The sequence below is a fragment of the Nicotiana tabacum genome, chromosome 8 (assembly GCF_000715075.1).
Source record: "Nicotiana tabacum cultivar K326 chromosome 8, ASM71507v2, whole genome shotgun sequence".
In the NCBI taxonomy this organism is placed as follows: Eukaryota; Viridiplantae; Streptophyta; class Magnoliopsida; order Solanales; family Solanaceae; genus Nicotiana; species Nicotiana tabacum.
The window spans coordinates 60,158,142-60,184,387 of NC_134087.1; the positions used below are offsets into that span (position 1 = coordinate 60,158,142).

A 26,246-nucleotide genomic window follows, 5' to 3' on the forward strand; every position below is an offset into this window, starting at 1 on the left:
CAAGCGGACAAACTGCTTGATGAGGTAATCTCCATATGTCCCAACATTACTGCACATCTCCACGAAGTGCGCCACATGCTGCTTTGGGTTACCTTTACCATCAAACTGTTGAAACTTTGGAGGTTGATAGCCAGCAGGCATCTTCAACATATCGACCCTTGCAGTGTACGGCTTTGTATATGTAAGGGAGGATTTGGCAGCAACTTCATATTTGTTCTTAATGGTTCCTTCAATGAACTCCTTCAATTGATCGATTGGAATCATCCCTTCAGATAAGATAGGGATAGCCTTAGTAGATGTTACTTGTCTTGGGGGAGAGTCACTCTCTAGAACTTCTGGGAGATTGCCGGGTGCATGGGTGGATTCTTCTTCCATCAAGATTCCCACCTTGTTTGTTAGCTTGTCAATTCTAGCCTCTTGATTTTGAATGCATTTGGTTAAGCCAGCGATTGCTTCCGTCAAGTTTTCCAACTGCTCTTCCATAGATGAAGTGTTTGTCACCATGGCTTGCATGATTGTCTTGGACGATAGAGAGTAGCATGGATTTTCACACAAATTGATCCTTGATTGGCTCATGCTATGTGGTGTAAGTGGGGAGGATCCATCACTTGAAGCATAATCATCTTCCTTCACAGTAGAGTGCTTGGATCCGGAGAGGTTAAGCAGAACAAGAGTTTTCTTGATCTTTTCGGCAACATCGCTTCCTCCTTCAAGCGCGTTTGTGGAAGATCTTGCTCCTTTTGAGGATGAAGATCCGAAAATAGGGGTTGATGCGGACGACACTTGGGGTGCTTGTTGTTCTAAAAAACTCGCTTTGCTCCTCGTGACTGGTCTGAAGTTTCCAAAGGTAATATCGAGGATGCTTTCCACATCAGCATAGAACCTGGAGTTAGCAGCCTTGGTGGAAGTTGAACCGGAGTTGATTTTCTTTGAAGCCATTTTAATGTTCTTGGACTTTGGTGATTGAAAGGTTGAGATGAGAGGTAGAGATTGTCCCACTGGGCGTGCCAGAATTTGTAGACAATAAATTGCATCGAGAAAATAAAATCAGGCCGAAAAATATTGCAACAATTGTAGTATTTTATTTCGAATATTTGAGTGTTACAATCTCTATGAATCATCTGATTCTTCTTTTCAATAGTAAATAAATTCAAGGGCCTTTGAGCTTGATCTTGAATATGCAGTTGTCGCCACGAACGATGATCTTGTTCTTGAGCTTTAGCTTGATTGCTTGATTGCTTGAAGTTGACCTTGATTCGTTCTTCGTTCTTGAGCTTGAACTTGATTTGTTCTTCATTTTTCAGCTTGAACTTTATTGCTTGAAGCTTGAAACTTGTGGAGGAATTTGTAGTGTTTGATCCACGAGCTCTTTCCTGCTTCTTGTTAGAACTTCTAGTGTCTTTTTTGAGTTATGAAGACCCCTATTTATAGTTGTGGAAGGGAGGAGTTGTGATAAGAACAAACTTTTTTTCGGCCAATCAAATTGAAGTGTGACATGTCCGCATTGATTGGCCAGAACATGTCACTTGCACACGTGGCGCGGTTTCATTGGCCTTTTAATTTGACTTGGCATGCTTTGTCATTTTGACACGTGGCACAATCATCTGGTGTCTTTTTTGAGTTATGAAGACCCCTATTTATAGTTGTGGAAGGGAGGAGTTGTGATAAGAACAAATTTTTTTTGGTCAATCAAATTGAAGTGTGACATGGACGCATTTGATTGGCCAGAACATGACACTTGCACACGTGGCGCGGTTTCATTGGCCTTTTAATTTGACTTGGCATGCTTTGTCATTTTGACACGTGGCACAAGCCTATTGGCTCTTCCATTTCACTTGGAACGTCACATCATTTGACACATGGCCCCAAACTGGGCCTCTAGAAAGATGACATCTTGGGCTTAATGAAGTGAGCTCATCACTTTAGCCCAATTAAATGGGCTAGTCCAATGAATTAAGACTCATTTATTTAATCCATATATATTAGACCTATATAATTAATTCATTTATATATTATCCCATAATATTTATTTGGACCAATATATATTGAATTTAAAATATAATCCAAATTATTTCATGGATTTAATTTTAATAAACTTTATATGCCTACAGTCTCGAACGGTTATAATATATCTTTATGTTTTAATCATTCATAATTGTTTACTTGCCTTTATGACTTGTAAAAAAAATTATCATGTAAATTAATTCGATTATTTATGATAGCTTTCACAATGTTGAATTGATCAAAAATTAAATTTATGGCTACACATAAAATAACTTGCGGTATATATTATATGAGGGTAAGATGGTGGGTTCAAGTCCTAGCACTCCACGAGGGTATGACACTAGGTTCAAGTCCTGGTATACCATGATGATAAGACATTGGGTTTGAATCCCAATGTATGATATCGATGGCATAATGATGGCTAAGGCAAAAATAATATCCTATTAATGAAAACTCATGAAGCCCGCCCCACTGGATCAGCTCCATTCCCCGAAACGAATGTGATGGCGATAGATCAAAAGTCTGAAAGAAGACACAATAATTATCGTGGCCTTATAAATATACGTGGGCGTGGCCAAGGACGAAATAATAATCGCCATGATGGTGGCCGTTATTAACAAGAGAACAATAAGGGTTCTTAGAATAATCCTTCAAAAGGCAAAAGTAATATTTGCCACCGATGTGGTATGAAAAATCATTGGGCATGAATTTATCGCACACCTGAATATTTGTCAAATTTTATCAAGCCTTTATAAAAGAGAAACAAAATAAAGTTGAGACTCACTTAGCCTTTCAGAATAATATTGAGGCGGGTCGTATGAATAATCATGATAAAATTGAAGCAAACTTTGTTTATAAAGATGATATTTTTAAAGGCCTTGCAGATATTACTCATTTAGAAGATGGAGTTGAGCATCATAACTGAAGACTTATTACTTGAAAAAGTTATACAAATAATTGTTATTTTTATTTTATAAAATTCATATTTTGAATAAAACTTTTTATGTTGTTAGTATTTACTTCCCTAAATATAGTTTCTTTTGTTCTTAAATTTTTTAATATTACTTATGAATTATTTTTTCCCATTTATGAAGAATATGAAAACTTCACAGTCTTAAGTTGGTCATTTGAATAATAAAGAAGAAATATGCATTCTTGATAGTGTTACGACGCACATCATATTAAAAGATAAGAGATATGTAAAGAAGCCAATATCATAACAATATATGGTAGTACAAAATTAATTAAGGGTTCTGAAAGAACGACTATATTACTACAAGGAGGAACTATATTGGCTATTAATAGTGCATTATATTGTAGTAGGTCTCAAATAAACTTGTTGAATTTCAAAAATATTCGCCAAAATGACTATCATATTGAGACCGCCAATGAAGGAAAGGTTGAATACCTTTATATTACTACAATAAAAGCGAAAAAAAGTATGTGTTTGAAAAGCTTCACGCATTTTCCTATGGATTATAGTACACTAGTATTAGTGTAGTTGAATCACATACTATAGTAAACAAAGGGTTTACTAATGATTTTATTATTTAACATGACCGGTTGGGCCATCCCGGTTATAATATGATACGCAAAATAATTGAGAATTCACATGGTCATTCATTGAAGAACTAGAAGATTTTTCAAATTAAAGAATTCTCTTATGTTGCATGTTCTAAATGCAAACTAATTATCAGACCATCAGAAATTGGAGTTGAATCTCCTGTATTTTTGGAACATATACAAGGTGACATATGTGGGCCATACACCCTCCATGTAGATCATTCAGATATTATATGATTTTGATAGATGCATCTACAAGATGGTCACATATGTGCTTGTTATCAACCCGCAATTTGGCCTTTGCGAGGTTACTGGCTCAATTAATAAGATTAAGAGCACAATTTTCGCATTATGCAATTAAGACACTTCGCCTTGATAATGCTAGTGAATTTACGTCCCAAACTTTTAATGATTATTATATATCAACTGGGATAACAATTGAGCATCAAGTTGCTCATGTTCATACTTAAAATGGTCTAGCAGAATTATCGATCAAATACATCTAATTAATTATTAGACCAATGCTTATGAGAATAAAACCTTCCATTTCGCATGGGGTCATGCTATTTTACATGCAACAACTCTTGTACGAATAAGGCTCACGGGTTATCATAAAGTTTCCCCATTACAATTAACTTTTGGCCAGGAGCCAAATATTTCCCATCTTAGAATATTTGAAGGTGCGATATATGTTCTAATTGCTCCACCACAATGCAGTAAGATGGATCCCCAAAGAAGATTGAGAATATATGTTGGGTATGAATCTCTTTCTATTATAAAATATTTGGAACCTATGACTGGAGATTTATTTACGGCAAGATTTGCTGATTGTATTTTGATGAATCAGTATACCCAACATTAAGGGGAGAAAATAAGCAATTGGAAGAAGATATAGATTGGAATGTATTATCACTATGTCATTAGATACTCAAACAAATCAATATGAACACGAGGTTCATAAGATAATTTATTTGCAAAGTATTGCAAATCAACTGCCAGATGCATTCATTGACCTGGTGACCAAGTCATATATTTCAGCTGATAATGCTCATATTTGAACTGATGTCCCTACTGGACAATCTATGAATGCAAATGAGCCTAAGCCACGCTTAAAATGTGGTAGACCAATCGTTTCGAAATATTAAAATCACCGAAAGAGAAAATGAGCAAATGATCTAGGGGATCATAATATGGAGGCAATTGCTAAAAGAGAGTCATGTGACATAACAAATGATACGACATTAAGGGGTGTCCAGGTACCTGAAAATAATAAGAATGAAGAGATATCAATATTTGTTGTCTTTACGGGAAAAAGGTGAAACCGAAATAATACTATTGTCGACAACGTTTTTGCTTATAATGTTGATGTTGGAATAATAAAACAAGATGAGGAACTTGAACCAAGATCTATCGATCAATGTGTACAGAGAAATGATTGGCCAAAATGCAAAAAATGATACCCATGCAGAATTAACTTCACTTGAAAAAACTGAAGTATTCGGAGATATAGTTTGAACATATGAATGAATAAAACAGTGGGATACAAATGGTTTTTTGCGCGAAAACGAAATGATAAAAATAAAGTCGTTAGATATAAAGCACAACTTGTGGCACAAGGATTTTCACAAAGGTCTAACAGTGATTATATGGAGACATATTTTCCTGTGGCAAATGCAATCACCTTCAGGTATCTTACAAATCTGGCAGTCCATGAAAAATTTGATATACTTCTGATGGATGTTGTCACTACCTATTTGTATAGCACATTAGACAATAAAATTTATATGAAAATTCCTGAAGGGTTTAAAGTGCATGAAGCTTATAAAGGTTTACGAAAAATGTGTTCAATAAAACTTCAAAAATCCTTATATGGATTGAAACAATCAGGGCAAATGTGGTATAATCACTTGAGTGAGTACTTGTTGAAAGCAGGATATACGAATGATTCAGTTTGTACTTGTGTCTTTATAAAAAGTATGATTTTGAATTTATTATAATAGCTGTGTATGTTGATGATCTAAATATCATTGAAACTTCTGAAGAACTTCCAAAAGCAGTAGACTGTTTGAAGAAATAGTTTGAAATAAAAATTCTTGGAAAGACAAAATTTTGTCTTGGTCTACAAATTAAGCATATGAAAGATGAAATTTTTGTCCATTAATAAACTTATACCGAAAAAATCTTAAAGTGTTTTTATATGGATAAATCATATCCATTGAGTACCCCGATGTTTGTGAGATCACTTGATATAAATAAAGATCCATTCCGGCCTCATGAAAATGATGAAGAGCTTTTTGGTGATGAAACTCCATATCTTAATATATCTTGCAAATAATACTCGACCAGATATAACTTTTGCATTAAGTTTATTAGCAAGATTTAGTTTTTTCCTACAACAAGATACTGGAATGGTGTTAAGCATATTTTTATATACCTCTAAGGGACTATTGATATGGGATTATTTTATTGTTAACAAATAATTGGTTATGCAGATGCAGGTTGTTTATCTGATCCACATAAGTTCTGATCTCAAACATGCTATTTATTTACTTGCAGAGGTACAACTATATCATGACATTCAACAAAACAAACTTTAGCTGCTACATCTTCCAATCATGCATATATAATATCTATTCATGAAGCTAGTCGAGAATGTGTATGGTTGAGATCAGTGACTCAACACATTCAACAATGGTGTGGTCTTTCTTTAAAGACGAAGATTCTAATAATATTGTATGAAGATAATGCTGCTTGCATAGCTCAACTAAAAGGAGGATATATCAAAGGAGACAATACAAAACACATTTCACCAAAGTTTATTTTTACGCATGATCTTCAACAAAATGGTTAGATAGATGTTCAACAAATTCGTTCCAAGTGATAATCTGACAGATTTATTCACTAAGGCATTGCCAATATTAGCATTTGAGAAGCCGAGACATAAAATTGAAATGCATCGTCTTCGAGATATCAAACAAAGTTTTCATCATGGAAAGTATAATACGCGCTATACTTTTTTTCCCTTAACCAAGGTTTTGTCCCAATTGAGTTTTTCTGTAAGGCTTTTAATGAGGCAACACTCAATGTGTATTACAAGATGTGTGAACTCTTTTTTACTTCATTAGGCTTTTTCTCACAAGATTTTTTCTAGTAATGTTGTAACGAGGCGCATTACCTTTTAAATGGACATCCAAGAATGAGTGTTATAAATGAGACGAATGCATCTAATTGAGATGAATGCAATTGCCTGTCCATTTAACATATTTTATATTCATGTACTCAATTAAGAAGTATATTAACTTATAACCTTTGAATGTATCTGTACCTTTATAAATAAGGAACTTTTGACCCTATGAAAAACACACCAAGAAGAGAAATAACAAAATCATTCTCCCTTCTATATCTTGTTTTTATTGCTTGTTGAATATTATTATATTTATCTTTATTTTATAACAAAATTTTATATTTAGATGACACATGAAAAATCACGAGGGAGAAAATATACTCGTTTGTCTCTTTTCTGAGGGTCGAAACAGAATTACATACAAATACGGGTGTCTATTTGGTTATCAATCATCGAAAAAGGAAAAAAAAAAAAAAAGGAAAAACAATGACCTTTACGTTACTCTCGGCGCGTACATCTTTTTCCTTCAGTCTCTGAATGAAGCGCGTGAATTCACACAGCAAAGATATTGCCTAATTTTTGTGGAAACCCAGCTGCGAAATTCCAAAAAGAGCTCACAAAATTATCATCCGAAGGCAGCAGAGAGAAGAATCCCTTTTCCCCCAATTTTCTCTCTCCAAAAACAACAACCAATCTCAGACCCCACAATTCTCTCCCTTTAAACCCCAATTTCTCAGGACCCAAACCCCCCAATTTCTCAGCAATGCCTGCTTCCTCCTCAGGTGCTCACATAAACCCCCATTTCTTTTAAATTTCTCTAATTTTAGTTTTTATTTTAAAGCATTTTATAAATTTGATTTGAAAATGGTTGATTTATGTACTATAATTAGTTATTTAACGGATCCGAGTGTTACAAATTGACTAGTAATTAGTTGTTAATTTTTTAGAGACGAGGAATAGATGGAGGAAGCGGAAGCGGGAGCCTTTAATTTCAAGGAAGGCCAAGGCCCAACAAGATGATGACGTGTTTGAAGAAGAAGATGACGAGGAAGACATTGACCAGCAGGAAATTGAAGATGACGACCACCGAAACCCTAGCAATTCAGTGGATCGGAGTAATTACTCAGTTGAATTGGTATCAGAAGCTGGGAACCGAATTAGTGAGTTCCCTTTAGTAGTGAGACGTACTGTTACGCGGCCTCATTCGTCCGTCCTGAATATTGTAGCGACTGAGAAGGCTGGGCAGTGTGGAGAGAGTAGGCAGAATGGGGTGGTGTTGGAGAATATGTCGTATGGGCAGCTTCAGGCGCTTTCAGCTGTGCCTGCAGATACTCCTGCCTTGTTGACTGAGGAAAGAGGAGAAGGCAGTGGGAGTGGTTCGTATGTGATCAGTCCTCCGCAGATATTGCAGGGTCGTGGTGTGGTTAAGCATTATGGCAGTGCAAGTCGAATTCATGTTGTGCCAATGCACGCAGGTAATCATCATACAATGTGCTTGTGAAGATATTTTTCTTTATATCATTTCATTACTAGCTGGAACCTTTACGTGCACTTTTAAGTACCAAAATACTTTTTTGCTGGTGAATACTGATTTTGAACAAGAAAGGATAGACTATAAGTTAGAGTTAATTCTGTCAGGACTTAACTAATTTTGGAAAAAAGTGAGTTGCATTTCCCCATGGACAATTGTGACAATTGGATTTTAATAACTTCCTAATTTGCTAAACTTTAGGAGATGGAGCATTTTATTACCGTAGTATAATGCTCACCTGTCAAATCACACTGTGTGCTGGCACTAGGACCCTGAAAGACGCTTGATATAGAGACTTGTTGTGATTATATGAATTCCCTTTCACTTTCTTTTGAGTATTGCTGCCCTTATTGTTTGAAGATTGTAAACGAATAAAACCACCAAACCACGTCACTTTGGTAAGGTTCTTCACCAGGAGGAGTGGATCTTATATCATATTTTGATAGGTCAATGTATGTGATATCTCACAAGAAGAATATAAGTTTGTTTCCGTTATTAGCTAAGCAAAATAGAGGAATACAAATTTATCAGGTACTACATGGTGGAAAAGTTTGTCTTCCGTCCAACTAAATATCATTTATAGCTTGGCTTTCTCCTTGCAAGATTTGGGATATTTAGTACACTATGGTTTCATTAACCTTCCAATCTTACCATGAGAGTCGGAAAAAAACAAGAACTTGGATCCTCCTCTGTACTTTAATGTCCAAGTATAATGTTTGTGCATACTTGTCAAATAGATGCTAGAGGAAATTTACTGAACTAAAGACAAGATTTGCATGTGTGGACTGTGGAGTACAAGAGTTAATTTATTTACTTAAAACCTATGCTTGGCATGTGCCATTTTCTACCATTGTCAAAATTTTGCATGGGCTTTACCAAATTAATATTATGCGTTCTTACAGTGTTAAAATAATAGCCATCTTGAATTGCCTAGATTTTTTTCCATGAAGGGAGTGGCAGGTACCAGTATGCTATAGAAATAGTTTGCCTTGAGAATTTTTTTTTTTTTTTTTTTTTAAATTTCAGCAGTCTTTGACAAATTTGTCTACACTGCAAGGCGAATCAGTCAGAGAATAAGAAGGTTGTCCCTTAGTTAGGTACACCAGTGTTATCAAAGGCGAAAAGTGCCAGAAGAGCTCTAAGGTCCATTGGAGCTTTAAGCGCAAAGCGGAAATAAAGCATGGACTTTAATGAAGAAAGGCACAAATGGTGAAAAAAATACAAATATGTATGTGTAGTCCAAGACTAATAATTATAAGTATGAACAACAAATATATGGACAAAGAAATAAAAAAAAATTAAAAAAATTTACAATAAAGTGAAATATCAATTGTTCAGTGTCGCATCTTCAGGATTATGCTCATTGGCAAGGAAAAGTATGTCTTAGAGCCTTGATGACGACACTGAAGCACCCGCTAAGCAACCCAAAGCGCTCAACATGTTTTGCGCCTCGCTTTAGGGCTTAAGCGTGCCTTTGACAACACTGAGGTACAACGGAAATCATGATTTGGGAATTCAAATTCTTGAAATCTCATGGAAATCACCTGGAAATTGTCTTCAGGGCTTTGGTTCAGTGGTCAGGATGATGTGTGGGTAAGGCACACGTCACGGGGTTTGAACTCTGCCTCAGACAAAGCCTGGTTTTTAAGTTGGGGCGAGCTAGGGGTCGGGGCCTATACTCCTCGGAGTCTAACCTATGCACCAATCGGATTGAGGCAGAAGCCCACATGGGATTTCTTTGATGTAAGAAAATTACCAGGAAATGCTATGTTTGGCATTTATGGTGCATTTGACTGGAGCACAATACAGAGTGTTTCTGGATACAAGCATACCTGCAGTATATTTCTGGTATACAGTAGCATTCTTGGATTTGTATCTGGATTATATTCTCTTTCACTTTTGAGACCAGATTAGCAGCTTAATGCTCCATTGCTGTACCTTTTAGACCACCTATCGATTTGTTCTTGAAATCAATGTCATTGTCTGTGTTGTTCACGGTCTCCATTTGTAGGTCAGTTAGTGCTTGAGATCTTTGTACTGTTATGTCTTCTATGTATTTTTGTTTTTTCTTACTTGTTGAGATCTGTGTACTTTAATCTTCTGTATGTATTGTTGTTTTTGCTCTCAGATCTCTGTCTAATTTGAACCTTTGTATTCCTTCTTCTGCAAGCAGATTGGTTTTCACCTAATACAGTGCACAGATTGGAAAGACAAGTGGTGCCACATTTTTTCTCTGGAAAGTCAGCTGAACATACGCCAGAAAAATACATGGAATGCAGAAATTGTATAGTTGCAAAGTATATGGAGTTGCCTGAAAAGCACTTGTCAGTTGCTGATTGCCATGGGATTGTAGCTGGTGTTAGTGCTGATGATGTAACTCGAATTGCAAGGTTTCTTGATCATTGGGGGATCATCAACTACTGTGCTGTTCCTCCTAAAGCGGAGGCCCTAAAAGATGTCACATTGTATGAGGACTCAAACAGTGATCTCTGTGTTCCAGTGGCTGGTTTGAAGTCTATTGACAGCTTAGTCCAGTTTGACAAGCCTAAATGTTGTCTCAAGGCGAGAGACGTTTATCCTGAACTTGTGCGTGATTTTGATGATGACTCCGACTTTGACAACTCAATCCGAGAAATGTTGTCTGAACTACGATGCAATTGTTGTTCTCGGCCTGTTTCACTGTCGTACTATCAGTCACAGAAAGAGGTATATCACACATACTGTTGTCTTTGCTTGTACTTGTTATTTTCTTAAATGTTGTTACCACTATAGCTGTTTTTTCCCTCAAATGTTTTTGCCGTTTCGAAGACACTTATTCTCCTCTAAATATCCATAGCTCTTGGATCATCCTTCTACTTCATATAACTTAAGTATTTGGTTAATAAATACTTTGCTTCCTAATGTGGGCAATTGCAGCATATTAGAGTACAGTGATCTTAAGTTTTCTCCTTTCTGTGCCTCCAAGTTAAGCCGAGGTCAAACGGTGGGGAGAGAGAGTGTGTGGTAAATTTCCAATTCGAAGTCCTTTGATGCCTTTACTTGATTTCCAGACAAAAGCAAAACTTACCCTGTATTTAGCTTCCCATCGATGAATTAGGCTAACCAATATGAACCTGCTCCGGTTGATATGAACTTGGACTGTTTGATTTTAGTTTCATATAAAAAGCAGCATGGCAGCTATACATGTGCTTATGCTTAATCTATTTCTTTGTATAGCAGTCGGCCAAATATTAATTGGTGGATACTGTGTTGAAATTCAGCATCCTTTCTAGATTGTCATCATTGAACAGGTAACTCAGAATGCTGTAGGGGTTACCAGTGTTTCAGAAAAGAGGTTGCCGAAGGTTAACAAAAAGAAGGGAAAAGCAATAGTCTAAGAACCTTTCTTGCTAGCAAAAAAGGATATCTGAGATTATGAATTTTTTTCTCTGCAACATTATTTGGAGCAGATATTATGTGCAACTAAAAAAGTTTGCCTTTCATTTGGCACATAGGCATGCAATTAAATGACTTTGGATGAATATTTTTGAGTGGATGCATTCAAAGCTGACTTGCATTTTCTTTGACAGATTGATATTCTATTGTGTTTGGATTGCTTCCACGAGGGTGGATTTGTCACTGGTCACTCTAGCTTGGATTTTGTCAAAATAAGCTCTATGAAAGATTATGGAGATCTAGATGGAGATACTTGGACTGACCAGGAAACGCTATTGCTTCTCGAGGGAATGCAACTCTACAATGAAAACTGGAATCAAATTGCAGAACATGTTGGCACCAAGTCAAAGGCACAGTGCATCCTTCATTTTGTCCGCCTGCCTGTGGATGGTGCCCCATTGGAAAATATTGAACTTCCAGGTGCATCTGGTCCCTCAAGTTCTTTTGCGGGTGAAGATCGTAACAAATCTTATTCAAATTTGAACGGGAATCTTGCAGGTGAGACAGTGGACTTTTATCATTTCCTTTTTCGTATGATCACAACACTGAAGCTCTAATATTCTCGTCGTTTATCCGTTTATGATGCAGGACCAAGCACTGAAAACCTTGATTCTGATAGCAAATTTCCTTTTGAAAACTGTGGAAATCCAGTAATGTCCCTGGTAAGACTTTGTTGTTGTGAACATGCTGTTATGAAATGTGTATTCCTCTTTTTCATATGAAGAGACTTTAGTTTCTAGTTTCTGCAACGTTATCTGTTGATTCTTGAGGAATGCTGCCTTCTTTTTGTGGGTGGGGAAAGGCATGCCTTCTGTTAAGAACGCGAATATGTCAATGGTTCTTTATCTTTTGTTTCTCTTCTATTATCCTCCTTTCGAATCTCTCTGTGTGAAATTGTGGAGGACAATGCATATCCATGAGAGCTTTAGAGGGTGTTTGGGTAAGCTTATTAAAAGGTTAAACGAGCTTGTAAGCGCTTTTTGACTTTTTTACTTGTTTGGTAAACGCCAAAAGTGCCTATAAGCCAAGTACTTATGATTAAGTGATAGGTGGGTGACCCCCATCTTATAGCTTTCAGCTTATAAGCGCTTTTGTTTTTACAAAATATTTTGCTGTTTTATCTCTATTGTTTTTGTAATCCCTGAAATACCCTTCCGAAAACAAAACCCCCTTACTCCCTCTCCAATTCATTTTCGCCATTTGTCCTTTTCCATGAGAGATATTTTTATTTTATTTTTTTTGTAAATAGCTTTAAGAACATTTCTTTCTTTTTACCAAAGACAAAGTGCTTATTAGCGCTTTTTACCGAAAAAACCAACTGCTTATTATCAGTTTTGGTACTTCTATCCAAATGCAAAGAATCCTGAAGTTATTTATAATATTAGCTTCAACATTTAAAAGTACTTTTCATACTTACTAGTTAATTAGTTACTTTTAATCTGTTAAAAAAAAGGGGCTCTTAGTACCATTTCAACGCATGCCTTTTCGCATCAGTTATTTCATTGAGGTAAGTTGGTAGAGAACTGTGCCATCCTTTTTTCTGTAACTTGCAGAAGGATTCCATTGTCCCCTTATGGTTAGATGGTCGTCAAAGTGGGAGTTAGCAGACGAACTATATATGAGAAAGATTAACAGTAAAAAAAAAAAAACAATATATGAGAAACATTATGGAAATCTTCCATGTGAGATGGTTTCTTGAAAAGATCTTTCATGATGGTAAAAATGTTAAAGCAGTGAAACACGTAGAAATTCATAATGATGCTTCTAAGAAAGAAGATTCAGAATTTGATAAAATAACTTGCCTAGTGATATTCCTTTTCTTTCCAGAAATTAATGATATTATCTGCAGATCAGATCCAGTTAGTAATTAGTATGGTCTTCTGGTCTATTCCAGCCTTTATTTTGTATTTTTAAAATCAAAATTCATATTTGATTTTCTCTCTAGTCTCTACTGCAATCTATTTACCATTTCGTTTTAAAATGCTGGAATGATTTATCAGATCCCAAATCATTACACAATACCTTTTCACTTCTGCTCCATGCTGCGTATGCAACATGGCTTTGTAGAATTAATTAATTAAACAAGGGAAGACCTTAGCAGAACTGTCAAGATTGAGGCCCTGGGCCTGGATCTACCTGCTCTTAGGTTCAAGTTCTATTAGAATATGAGATTTTGTCCAGTTTGAGGAGGTTAGTGTCTTGATTCTCTTAAAGTGTACGTCCCTATCTGAGTCCTTCTCCACTAGTTGATGGAGTGGAAATTGCCTATTATCAGTGTGACCAAAAAGAGGAAAAAAGATGACACAAACCCTGTCAGAACCAAGGGGAGGCTATAGCCTATAACCCAATCTGGATATTGTAAGAACCAAAAGAAACTAGAAAAGTATTTATCCAGTTGCTGGGCTGCCTAATCTCTACATTTTTGCTTTTATGCTTACTCTCCTCTCCCTAATCTCGCCTCTAGCTTGTTACATATTAGAAATTTTGGCTAAATGTGCTTTATTAAGCAGCTGTCTGGAGTACATTTACTTTGACTATGCCATACCGTTTATGATATAGACAGTTGAGAGCGCATATGACTTCTTATACAAGGTAGAAATAAAAAGAAGAATTTTTTTAGCTCTCTACTGTCTGTAGGTTGCTTTTTTGGCATCTGCCGTGGGACCGAGAGTTGCTGCAGCATGTGCCCATACTTCTTTGGCAGCATTATCTAAGGATGATACTTTAACATCACGGAACATGACTCAGATAGATGGATCTACAGCTGATAACGGGTGTGTATTTCTACTGTTATTTCTTCATCAACTCTGTATTCATATTCTTTTCTGTATGCTAGTTTATTTAGCACGTTACTTGTGATTGTTGATATGAATTTTGGGCATTTTCTGTGATGCAGAATTTCGAAAAGTTTTCTCTATTTTAGTTGCTTTTGTTACCATTATTGACCCCATTTGTATGCCTCAAGCATTGTCTCAATAGTTATTAATGAATTCTTTTGTGGTATTTCTGCAGTTTACTTTATTTGGTTCTTTTCTTGCTCAAAATAATTTAAAATATTGCATTTTATAAGTATCTGAGTCGTGACCTGGAGAGAAACCAAAATATATAAGTATGTACTACAGCGTAAACTTCTTAGAGACAGCAAAACACGTGGAACAGTCTATTTTTGGCTGTATATGTTAAACTGGAACTTGAATGCATGACTCTCCATCCACGTCTTTGGCCAGCAAACTGGACACCTGCCATCCCCATCTGGCTGATGCCTGAAGTCAGAGACCCATTAGGAACATCCCCACAATGCTTTACTTCTTTCTTTCCAACTGCCTAAGTGTTTCTCCTCATTCTACCTTCTGCATTTGGTAATTTGTGCTTCACCAAAATCTCGTATTTCACCTTTTTAAATTGTTCTTTCCCTTTTAGTCATCTATGTTGTTTGCACAACCCTGTGCTTTGGGAGCATCTAAGTCTAAAAATCTTGCTGGTCCATCTATAGAGATCCATTTTGGCTTTTCACTTTCTCAAATAGACAGCAAAGGCAGACTCCACTATAGCCAACAACAAAATATAGATTTAGGTTTAACATAGGGTAAGCAGCTTTTTCTAGTGCAAATATTATTAGAAAAAAATTAGAGATGTTTGACTTCATGCATTTTGTTGCATTCAGCAGCTGGTAATACCAGAAGTATTAAGTTTCTTATGGAAGGTGATGGATGAAACATTTCTAACGGGCATACTGATCTAAAGATATGTACTTGCTTCCATACATGCAGGATCAGTGTAGGAAGAATTCATGGAAAGGATGGAAGTCCTCGTGGAGATGTTGGAAATTCTTATCAGCTAAAAGGTGGCTATAAATTGAACTAGTACTATTCTTAAGTCATCCTTCCAATAATTCTCTAATATAAACTTCTCAGATGAAAAGCCGGGAGGACAAGGTCCATGGGGTCAACACGATTCTGGAGGTGCTGCAGTATCCACTGAAAGAGTAAGAGCTGCTGCTAAAGTTGGTCTTGCAGCTGCAGCTATAAAGGCAAAGCTTTTTGCTGACCATGAAGAACGTGAGATTCAACGGTTATCTGCAAACATAGTCAACCATCAGGTAATTTGTTGAAATTATAGTTTTTGGACTTAGCTCCAAACTCTTTGCGTATATCCAATCGGTAATCCATTGGAATTTTCCACATATCATTAGCTATTATTTGATATCCTGTTGAGTCCATTTCATCCTCTTTCTTTCCCGTTTTGCTTTGGGTGTGCTCTTTATTGCCATATTTTACTTTTAGGCGTTTGTGTTTTTCCAATTATGATGGCCTTGTAGGTGCACTACATACTTACAATGGTGTCCCACTGTACTTGAAAGTTCTACTGAGGGGCTGTTATGTGCTGTATGATTGGAGGGTAAAACATTTCTGTAGCAATATTTGAGATCTCTGAGTTGAGATGGAATGGGCTTATTTGCTGAATCTTAGCAAACAATGGGCTATTGAATATCTTGAAGCCCTAAGTTGCTCTGACACGGGTGCGGGTGTCCGACACGGGTGCGGATCTAGAGGTCGGATCCTTTGAGATGGAAATTTTAAGATTCGGGGATACGGATCCTAAAACCGACACGGATGCGGGGATCCGGCTAAAAATAATTTAAAAATAAAAATAAAAATATCTCTAAATTATGATTTTATGGAATACGTACCTATAACTTGTAAAGTGTTGATTTCTTTTTTATTCTCAAGTTGTAGGCACGATTTCTTGATTTTCTTCCATTCTCATATTCTCCTACAAGTTACACAAAGTATATTAAAACATAATAGATATCATATAATTACATAAGTAAAAGAGTTAGATATATAAAGATAAAGAAAAATAGAAAACATACGTTTTAGGCTTTTAGTCTTTCACTGCTTTTGTAGAAGAACATGGCCTACATGAACATAGAGAATAAAATATGCAAATATCATTTAGCAATTAGCATTTTCCTCACAAGTCACAAATTATGAAGAGTTAGCCATTCTTATTAAGTCAATCAAAATAAGCATGAACACCAAAAAGGCAAAAATAAATTACAATTACAATCACCATTCGAGCATTTCCCATATAAAGTTACATTAACATTGAACTATATAAAGTATAAACTAACAAAAAGTAGGAGAGGATAACTACTAAGTTTTAACAATTGAACAATAACATTAGCATTCTTCCTCAATATTTTCAAGACCAACTTCTTGCACATCTTCAATCTCTTCTTCAAATATGACTCCTTCTAGTTGAGGTTCATCTATTGATAAGTCAAGTAGATCATTGGTGGCTTCATCAACATCAAAACGATCTCCGCCTAAAGCAAAATTAAAATAAAAATGATTTAAAAAATAAAAAAATACTAAAGGAAATATAAATTCAAGTAAACATAGATTATAGACATACCCACATCCCAATACTTGTTTGGGCCACTTGTATATTTTTCTTTTTGACGAGAAAGCAAGCGAAGATTGTAGTGCACAAAAACTAGATCTTTGGCTCTTGAAGTCTCTAACTTGTTTCTTTTGATACTATGGATCAATGAATAGGTGCTCCAATTCCTTTCGCAACAAGAAGAAAAAGCCGGTTGTGAAAGCAATTTGTACACCAAGCTTTGCAAAAGTGGAGCGTTTACACCATGGTTAGCCCACCAAGATAGAGGCTCCTCATACATCATAGCCTCAACCACATGAGGCTCACTAAAGAAACCACTCCCACTTGCGAATGCTCCATACTCCAAAGATGCTTGTTTTAGATCATTTGAATCTTTAAAGTATCTTTGAAAGCATTTAACTGTATTTAAGGAAATCTCTCTATCCTCATTTGGAGCAAGCCTTCGAACCCCATTGCCTTCCCCTCTAAGCCATGATTCATGGTAGTATTTTGGTACCAAAGAATGTGCCATAGAATGTAAAGGGGTGTTACTCTTATTCCACCTAGCAACAAGAATGTCTTGAATTGTATCAAAAAAGTCCGATTGCCCGACATAAGATCCTTTCCCTCTTGTTCAAAGATAATTGCTTTCATCTTTTCGATCATTGTATCCCACATATCATAAAAAAGATGCAACTTTGGAGCATCAAGATCGGCACTTCTAAGCATAGACACAATTGGTTCGGTAAACTTTAAAAAGTACTCAATCTTATCCCACCATTCGTCATTCATTACAAGAGATTTAATCTCACGCGTTTTAGCTTCAATCACTTTATCTCCCTTATAATTTCTACAATCATCATCCATTACCATTCTTTTCAAAGATGTTTTCACTTGATGAACATGACTAGTCATGACAACATGAGATGCAAATCTCATTTCGACAACTTTCAACAAAGACAACGCCGAATGCTTTTGAAAAAGAGCACGAGCCATATCATGATTCAATACAAAGTTTTTCAAGCTACTAACTTCACCAATCAAATCTAAAATCCATTTGCAATTTATAAATTGAGTTGATTTTTCGTTAGGTTGGCACATACTTTTTAGGGCAAGGTTCAAACAATGAACAACACATGGTGTCCAAAATATATGTGGATAAGTTTGCTCAACCGTAGAACCGACAAGCTTCATGTTACTTGCATTATCGGTGATAACTTGAACAACATTACTTGCACCAACTTCCTCAATTGATTTAATGAACAAATTAGCTATATATTCTCCACCCTTCACAACACCACTTGAATTGATTGATTTTAAAAATATTGGACCACCACTAGAAGCCGCCATTATGTTTATCAATGGTCGCCTCTTAATATCCGACCATCCATCGGAACAAATAGACAACCCTTTTCTCTTCCATGCATCCTTAATAGGTTGCAATTTTCTATCAATATGAGCTTTTTCTTGAGTTAAAAGGGTAGTTCTTAACCTATTGTACGTTGGCGGAACATAACCCGGTATAGAAGTCTTTGCCAAAAACTCGGAATACTTTCTAAAATAAGGAGACTTGGCAAAATTAAAAGATAAACCTGAAGCGTAGAACATGCGGGCTACCATTTTGTCGGCGATATTCCTATTCTCAATGCCTAACGACTTCTCTAGAGCTCCAACGTTTGAACCTTTTCTTTTTTTAAAATGCGATAAATCTGACCCTTCAGGAAGCGATACGTAATCTGACTTTTTCCTCGCGTCAAGTTGTACAGATGCTTTTCTATTTTCAGCTTCTTCATGTTCTTGTTTCAAAGCTTCACAAACTTCTCTACTTATGTCTTTACATATTTGAACTCCTTGACCAGAAATTTTTAACAAATGAGCTTTGACTTTAGAATATGATCCCGTAACTTTTTTGTTACAATAGTTACATGACCACACTCTATTTCCACCACCACTGGGAGTAAGTGAAAGAACTTTGACATGATTCCAAAGAGGTTTATCGTCAAAGTCGGAGCCTGCACTTTTTATTGGTCTTAACAAACCTTTCCCCTTTTGATTTGCTGTTGAGGAGGTAGAAGAAGACATTTTTAAGAGCTAAAGAAAATAGTAAGGAAGAAGATGAAGATGCTGCAAAATGGAATGGCAGTAGCGTTTGGCTTTGGAGGGACTTTGTTTGGTGAGAAAAGACTTCTAAAAGGAATTAGTAGCCTTATGGCTATAATGCCACTTTTGTACCTTTTAGGGGAAATCCAATGGTGTGTGTGTGGAACGGTTGGGATTGGACATCAAATCAGATGCATTTAATGCAAAATATATTACCAATTCCTTTTAATTCTTACCTGTAATATAGTCAATATATACCTTAGTAGTCAATGTTATTAAATAGACTAATGTTAATGTAATTTATTACTAATATAGACTAACACATATACTATATTTTAGCCCTAATGTGATTGTTTGAGAACTAAACATATCGTAATGTCTTATTAATGGTTAATTGGATAAAGTTAAGTAGTAGTCCCGAAGAAATATGTGATTAAACTTTGTGCAATTCGTTATATAAAACTTATACTAATAAAATGAAATAAATGTCTAACACGTTTGATTGGTTAGTGTGATTGGTTAATGTGATTGTTTGAGAACTAAACATATCGTAATGTCTTATTAATGGTTAACTGGATAGAGTTAAGTTGTAGTCCCGAAGACATATCGTAATGTCTTATGTGATTGGTTAGTGTGATTGGTTAATGTGATTGTTTGAGAACTAAACATATCGTAATGTCTTATTAATGGTTAACTTGATAAAGTTAAGTTGTAGTACCGAAGATAAGTGATTAAACTTTGTGTAATTCGTTTATAATAACTTATACTAATAAACTAAAATAAATGTCTAACACGTTTGATTGGTTAGTGTGATTGGTTAATGTGATTGTTTGAGAATTAAACATATCGTAATGTCTTATTAATGGTTAACTGGATAAAGTTAAGTAGTGGTCCCGAAGAAATATGTGATTAAACTTTGTGTAATTTGTTATATAAAACTTATACTAATAAAATGAAATAAATGTCTATAACACGTTTGATTGGTTAGTGTGATTGGTTAATGTGATTGTTTGAAAACTAAACATATCGTAATGTCTTATTAATGGTTAACGGGATAAAGTTAAGTTGTAGTACCGAAGATATGTGATTAAACTTTTTGTAATTCGTTATATAAAACTTATACTAATAAAATGAAATAAATGTCTAACACGTTTGATTGGTAAGTGTGATTGTTTGAGAACTAAACATATCGTAATGTCTTATTAATGGTTAACCGGATAAATTAAGTTGTAGTACCGAAGATATGTGATTAAACTTTGTGCAATTCGTTATATAAAACCTATACTAATAAAATGAAATAAATGTCTAACACGTTTGATTGGTTAGTGTGATTGGTTAATGTGATTGTTTGAGAACTAAACATATCGTAGTGTCTTCTTAATGGTTAACTGGATAAAGTTAAGTTGTAGTACCGAAGAAATATGTGATTAAACTTTGTGCAATTCGTTATATAAAACTTATACTAATAAAATGAAATAAATGTCTAACACGTTTAATTAGTTAATGTGATTGTTTGAGAACTAAATATATCGTAATGTCTTATTAATTACCCTTACAATATGTGTCACAACATAGCATATAATGGAGAACAAAAAGGTTAATTTTATTATGTCCAATTTATAAATTTTTCTGGGCTTCGCGTGATCATAATTTGTCAAAAAATTAATATGCTAATAATTAATTTAGAAATTATCCTCTTTTCTATGAGAAAAAAATATTTATATATTGTATTATTAGGTTAATGTGTGCCTTTGAAGCATTAAAAAAGAAAACTTAATTTACAATTAAATAATTATTTATTATTTTGATTAAAACTCTAATTATTTTGGTACAATTAAAAGTTTAATTTTTATAAACTTAAAACTTTTGAACATAGTATTTGTAATGTTTATCTCAATAACTAACGTGGCAAAATATTATAAATTATATCAATTAACAAACTGGTCACTCCTAAATCCTAATTAGTCCCTTAGTCGTCTTCTTCAGTCGTTCTTCTCTGCGCCGTTCTTCATCATCTTCCCCAACAAAACCTTCTCCATGTCTCTGGTTTTTTCCAGTACAACACACCCATTCGAGCCCTTCCCAATATGCCTCAGTACAGTAGTCCACCACCCATCAAAAGAAACACAGATCTTGATTTCAGAAACCTGTAGCATGGAAACTCAAAGATTGAAGACAAAAAGCTTCAAAGGAGACAAAAGGACTAGTATAAATTACTACATAGCAGCGAAATTGAAGGTATTTCGTTTCCCATCTCTTCAAATCTTTACTTGGGGAAATCAATTTTCCCAAATTTTTGGTCAACGCACCCGATCTTGTCTGACCGGATCCGATGCAGATCCCACACCCTTACCCGTGTCAGTGTCGTGTCGACACGGGTACGGCACCGAAAGTGCCGTGTCCAAGCAACTTAGTGAAACACTGCTGCCAAAGCTCTTTTTTTTTTTGCTGGTAGTTGGTGGTATTTACTTGGGTCAAAAAAGTTGGAAGAGTTTGGTCTGAAGATTTAGGGTTTGCTGGCGGGCATCGAGATCTCTGAGTTGAGATGGAATGGGCTTATTTGCTGAAACTTAACCACAATGTGCTGTTGAATATCTTGAAGAACTGCTGCTAAAGCTCTCTTTTTATTTTTTTATTTTTTGCCGGTAGTTGGTGGTATTCACTTGGGTAAAAAAAAGTTGGAAGATTTTGGGTCTGAAGAATTAGGGTTTGCGGGATGTAACCGAAGAGTTGTGGTTTGAGGTCTGGATGAACTTCACTTCGTCATCATACATACCTTCTGTAGATGATAAGATCAATCAATTATGCCTTAATCCCGAACTAGTTGGGGTCAACTGTACGAATCTTTATTCATTCTACTCTATTCAGGCACATTCCATTCTGATACTAAATAATTTATCTCGCGAGGATTTCTCTAACTCTCACACTTGTATCTAGATGAAAATGCTAATAAAGTGGACGTACCAGTTGTCTAACCAGAATAAAGAGATTCAGAATGAAAGGACTCATGATAAAGACTGGACCTAGTGTAACTACAACTAACTGCCGAGACGCGTAAGCAATCACTTTACCGTCCTGCATTAATACCACGCCAAGTGTAATACGCGTAGCGTTAAGCTAATCCCAACTGCTTGTATTGCTTATGTAGATACTTTCTTTCTATCTTTTTTTGTTAGTTACTCCATTGATCAGAAGAGGATTTTGGTCGTTTGAGATAACTTTCCTTCATGTAATTTTAGGTCTACCTCATTTCTCTTTATCACCTTCAATCATCATAATATCCGACTTATTGGTGCATAGAAGGTCCGCATAGACATGGTCAGACTTTTTTATGCGACCTTCTCCATTTTCTTTCAGTTACTTGTACTTTCTGTTGAATGTGATCATTTCTAATTATGCTGGACCACTTCCATAGTTCCATCTTAATATCCACATTTCTATGACATTCATCTTGTGGATGTATTGGGCCTTAAAGACCAACGGATCCCATATAAAATTGATGGTTTCACGAGTTTTTGTAGGACTTGTCTTTCAGTCTATTAGGGATCTTCCTATTGCATAGCGATTTTCTATTTCACTATCCTATTTTAATTCTATTTGCTACATGTTTATCTGACATGTCACTTTTCTAGAAGATTGATAATTAGATTTCTGAATTATCTGCATGTAGGCACCACAATGGGGTCTCATCTCTTTATATTCATTCTTCATATGGGACAAAATTTACCGGGCATGTGTCTGCTTATCCTAAAACCCTTTTTTCCATAGTTCCAGCTTTTATTCGATTCTCTTGCTAGTTTTATCAATTATATCTTCAGTAGATTATATAAATGTATTTTTGGGGACTTATGCTATGCTGGAGTTAGCTTTCTACTAGATATGAACTTGTTAAGAAAATAAAATTTTTGTGTGAACAAAATGATCATTTGGCTACTGGAACCCAAAAAGTTAGCTAATGAGGTGAGGATTGTTCGAGGCCATATAAGAAGACAACAACCCATTCCCTCAACGAATGTAGGTGAACAGCATAACATCAAGCCAACATTGGGTAAACCACAAATATAAATATGTTTGGCTCTGAGACTATATAAAGAAATAGATCTTGGGCCTAATTCAACCCCTAAAGTTTTGGTTATGAGGTGAGGATTGTGCAAAGACCATATGAGGAGACGATAACCCATTCTCTCAACCACATCCATTTTCTCAAACAGTGTGGGGCACTCTAAACTTATGATGATAAAATTTGATGCCAGTATCATAAATTGTTGATAAATTTCAAGTTCTCCTTGGATTTATGATCAAGTAAGCCCCGAGTACTATAGTTTTTCTTGTGTTTGCTTGATATTTTTGAAACCATAAACATGACATCGATAGTAAGTTAAATAATAGTCACTTCTTCATAAAAAAAAAGTAGTAGTTAAATAAAAGTCACTTCTCACCTGCTTTCCTTCCAGCCCCAAAAGTAAAAATGGCAAAAGGTAATATTCAAAAAGATTGCAAAATGGAAATGACTGGAGGAGAAAATGAAATGATAAGTCAATGAAGTTTGCCCCATTAAGGAGCATTGGAGACATAAACTGTTACTGTTACTGAGTATTTGCCATTTGTTAACCGTAAGTTTAATATTAAATCTATTTTTATCATTGTTTTGTTTCATGTCTATTGTATGCGATGTATGCACAATCTTGAGTCAGTTTTATTCCCAGCAGTCCTTTACTGGAAAGGAAGGGATGGTAGTACGGTACTAACACTGTTTTATTCAACTCCCAACTAGTCCGCTTATTGAAAAAAAGAGAGGAAAAATTCAAGTCCTAACTGGGAGCTTCTTTTATGGATCTCTATGTTTGCATCAAACTATGTTCGGTTAAGGATCTCTTCACCTTTTTGTTGCAACAATTTTGATTTCTCTACTACTTTCCTCATGCAGTTAAAGAGGTTAGAGCTGAAGCTGAAGCAGTTCGCAGAGGTGGAGACCTTGTTAATGAAAGAATGTGAACAACTGGAGAGAACAAGGCAACGCTTTGCTGCAGAGCGTGCTCGGATGATGACAGTTCAACCTGGTTCAGTTCGAGTATCCCGACCAATAGGTGTGTCTGGTGCTGGGGCACCAGTGGTCAGTAACACAGGAAATACTAGGCAACAAGTTGCTTCAGGTCCTCTACAACAAAGTTTTATTTCTGGATATGGAAACAACCAACCAATGCATCCCCACATGTCATTTATGCCGCAACAAGGGATGTATGGATTTGGCCCTCGGCTGCCTCTCTCAGCGATACACCCGTCCTCTTCAACACCCGGTATGTTTAATGCTCCAGCAAGTTCCCAGCCTGCTCTCAGTCATTCAATGCTTAGACCTGTATCTGGGACAAAATCTGGTTTGGGTTGAGTGAAGAGAGTGGTTAAGCTTTGGATTTGCTTCAATTTATTTATCGGTGGTTCTCTTCATTTCCTCATTTATTGGGGCGAGAGAACAAATGAATTACAGTTGCATTGCTCTGTCAGACGGATTGAGACATTATTGAAGCCAATCGACTGAAGATGCAGCTCGGACTGACAGTGCACTGGCCTGATTACCCAAGCAGGAGTGCTCACATTGGTTGCTGCTTTATGCAGCTAAACTTATTTGTAGGAACAACTTGTACTATATTTTGGTTTCTACTGTGAAATAACACTCTTTTGGTAACAAAAGTATGAGACTAGGGATCTAGAAATGTAGTTTTGTGTAGTACAGGTAATGAAGATGGAGAAAACAGGGTAACTGGAGTCTTTAGGTACATGCCTTTTCGTGATCATAGAAGTTGTGTTCAAAATTGTTGTGTCGATTCCTAGATTTGTAATCGCTCTGTAACCAATTTCCGAGTAATTTAACTAAGTGCGGTTAAACTGCACCTGAGCTTCAAAACATAATCTCGTCCCACTTTAAGTTGCTTTACCTACATTTCTACTCGTGTTGTTACTGAGTACTGCTCAGATTGAAAACTGGGATAACACTTACTGCAGTCACCAACATTTCCACCAAATTCTGGCCTTTTCTCCACTGATTTGTTTGTTTCATCAGGAAAAAAAAAAGAACCAAATGGCACCTTTTCATATGTTGCCTATTCAGTTTAGCGGACGATTTTAGAGAATTTTGGGAGGAAGGTACATTTCAATTTCATCAATAACAACGTTCATTATTGAGAAGGTATAGTTGTACCTTATAATGTCAAGTTATCGAACTCTTCTGACTACCCTGTATAAGATTATGAAATGTGTAATGAATTAGGGTGGTGTGGTTAGACACCAATAAAATGTGAATTGTGTGATGCTGTTATATATGAAAAAGTCGAAATATCATAATTGAATTTGATTATTAGGATTGTTATATGTAAGAAGTTGAATTGAGTAAATTTGTTGTTGAGAAATGAAATTGTTTCTGTTGTTAAATTTCTTTTGGCTCCTTTTACCAGATCACAAATGCATTTTTCAGCTTTCAACTGGAGATCAAAGTCGCGATTTCGAAATACTCGGTTCTGGGTCAAATAAACTATCAAAATTCAATCCTCACATTTTGAAGAGAGTATACATGATAAAAGTCTTGAGGAATGAACGATTAAAAAGATGCAGATTAATGGATATATTGTTTACTAGTATGTCAAGTTCTGTGGTTCGACAATTTTGCTTCTCTATATAATGATTTTTATTTAATACTTACATGTTAGTATAACATTTTTACTACGAGAAGTTTTATTGTGTGTCTCACGCAACTTACATTAGTTGTGTGAGACTCCTTTTTGTCTTACAAATTTGTGGACCCTAGTCTTACACTTCTGGGTCCACAAAAAATGTGGGTCCACAAAATTGTGAGACAAAAAAATATCTCATGCAACAAGTGTCCGTTGTATGAGACACAAAATAAAATTTTCCATCCACGGTCAACTTCTTGTCCGTACTAGTTGACTACTAACTGTACAATGGGTCCACAATTACGTACTTTTGTTATGGTTCTTCAGGCTTTTTTGTTTGTTTCTTTATATTTTGTTATTTTCCCATCGTTAATGATTAAGGTTGATGTCGGCAATTGTAATTTACGCTCTCTGACTTTTACTAACGATGAAAAATGTC

At 35.6% G+C, this 26,246-nt stretch overlaps 1 protein-coding gene across 1 annotated transcript; it reads left to right on the forward strand.

Annotated features, from left to right (window-relative positions):
• The first annotated feature begins 7,261 nt into the window (after positions 1-7,261).
• LOC107775805 (SWI/SNF complex subunit SWI3C-like) lies at positions 7,262-25,046 on the forward strand. The gene is made up of 9 exons (XM_075219302.1): positions 7,262-7,473; positions 7,639-8,166; positions 10,396-10,928; positions 11,792-12,155; positions 12,246-12,319; positions 14,295-14,431; positions 15,428-15,501; positions 15,572-15,756; positions 24,070-25,046. The coding sequence occupies exons 1-9, from the start codon at positions 7,455-7,457 to the stop codon at positions 24,526-24,528; spliced, it is 2,373 nt and encodes a 790-aa protein (XP_075075403.1). The 5' UTR covers positions 7,262-7,454; the 3' UTR covers positions 24,529-25,046.
• Positions 25,047-26,246: the final 1,200 nt, after the last annotated feature.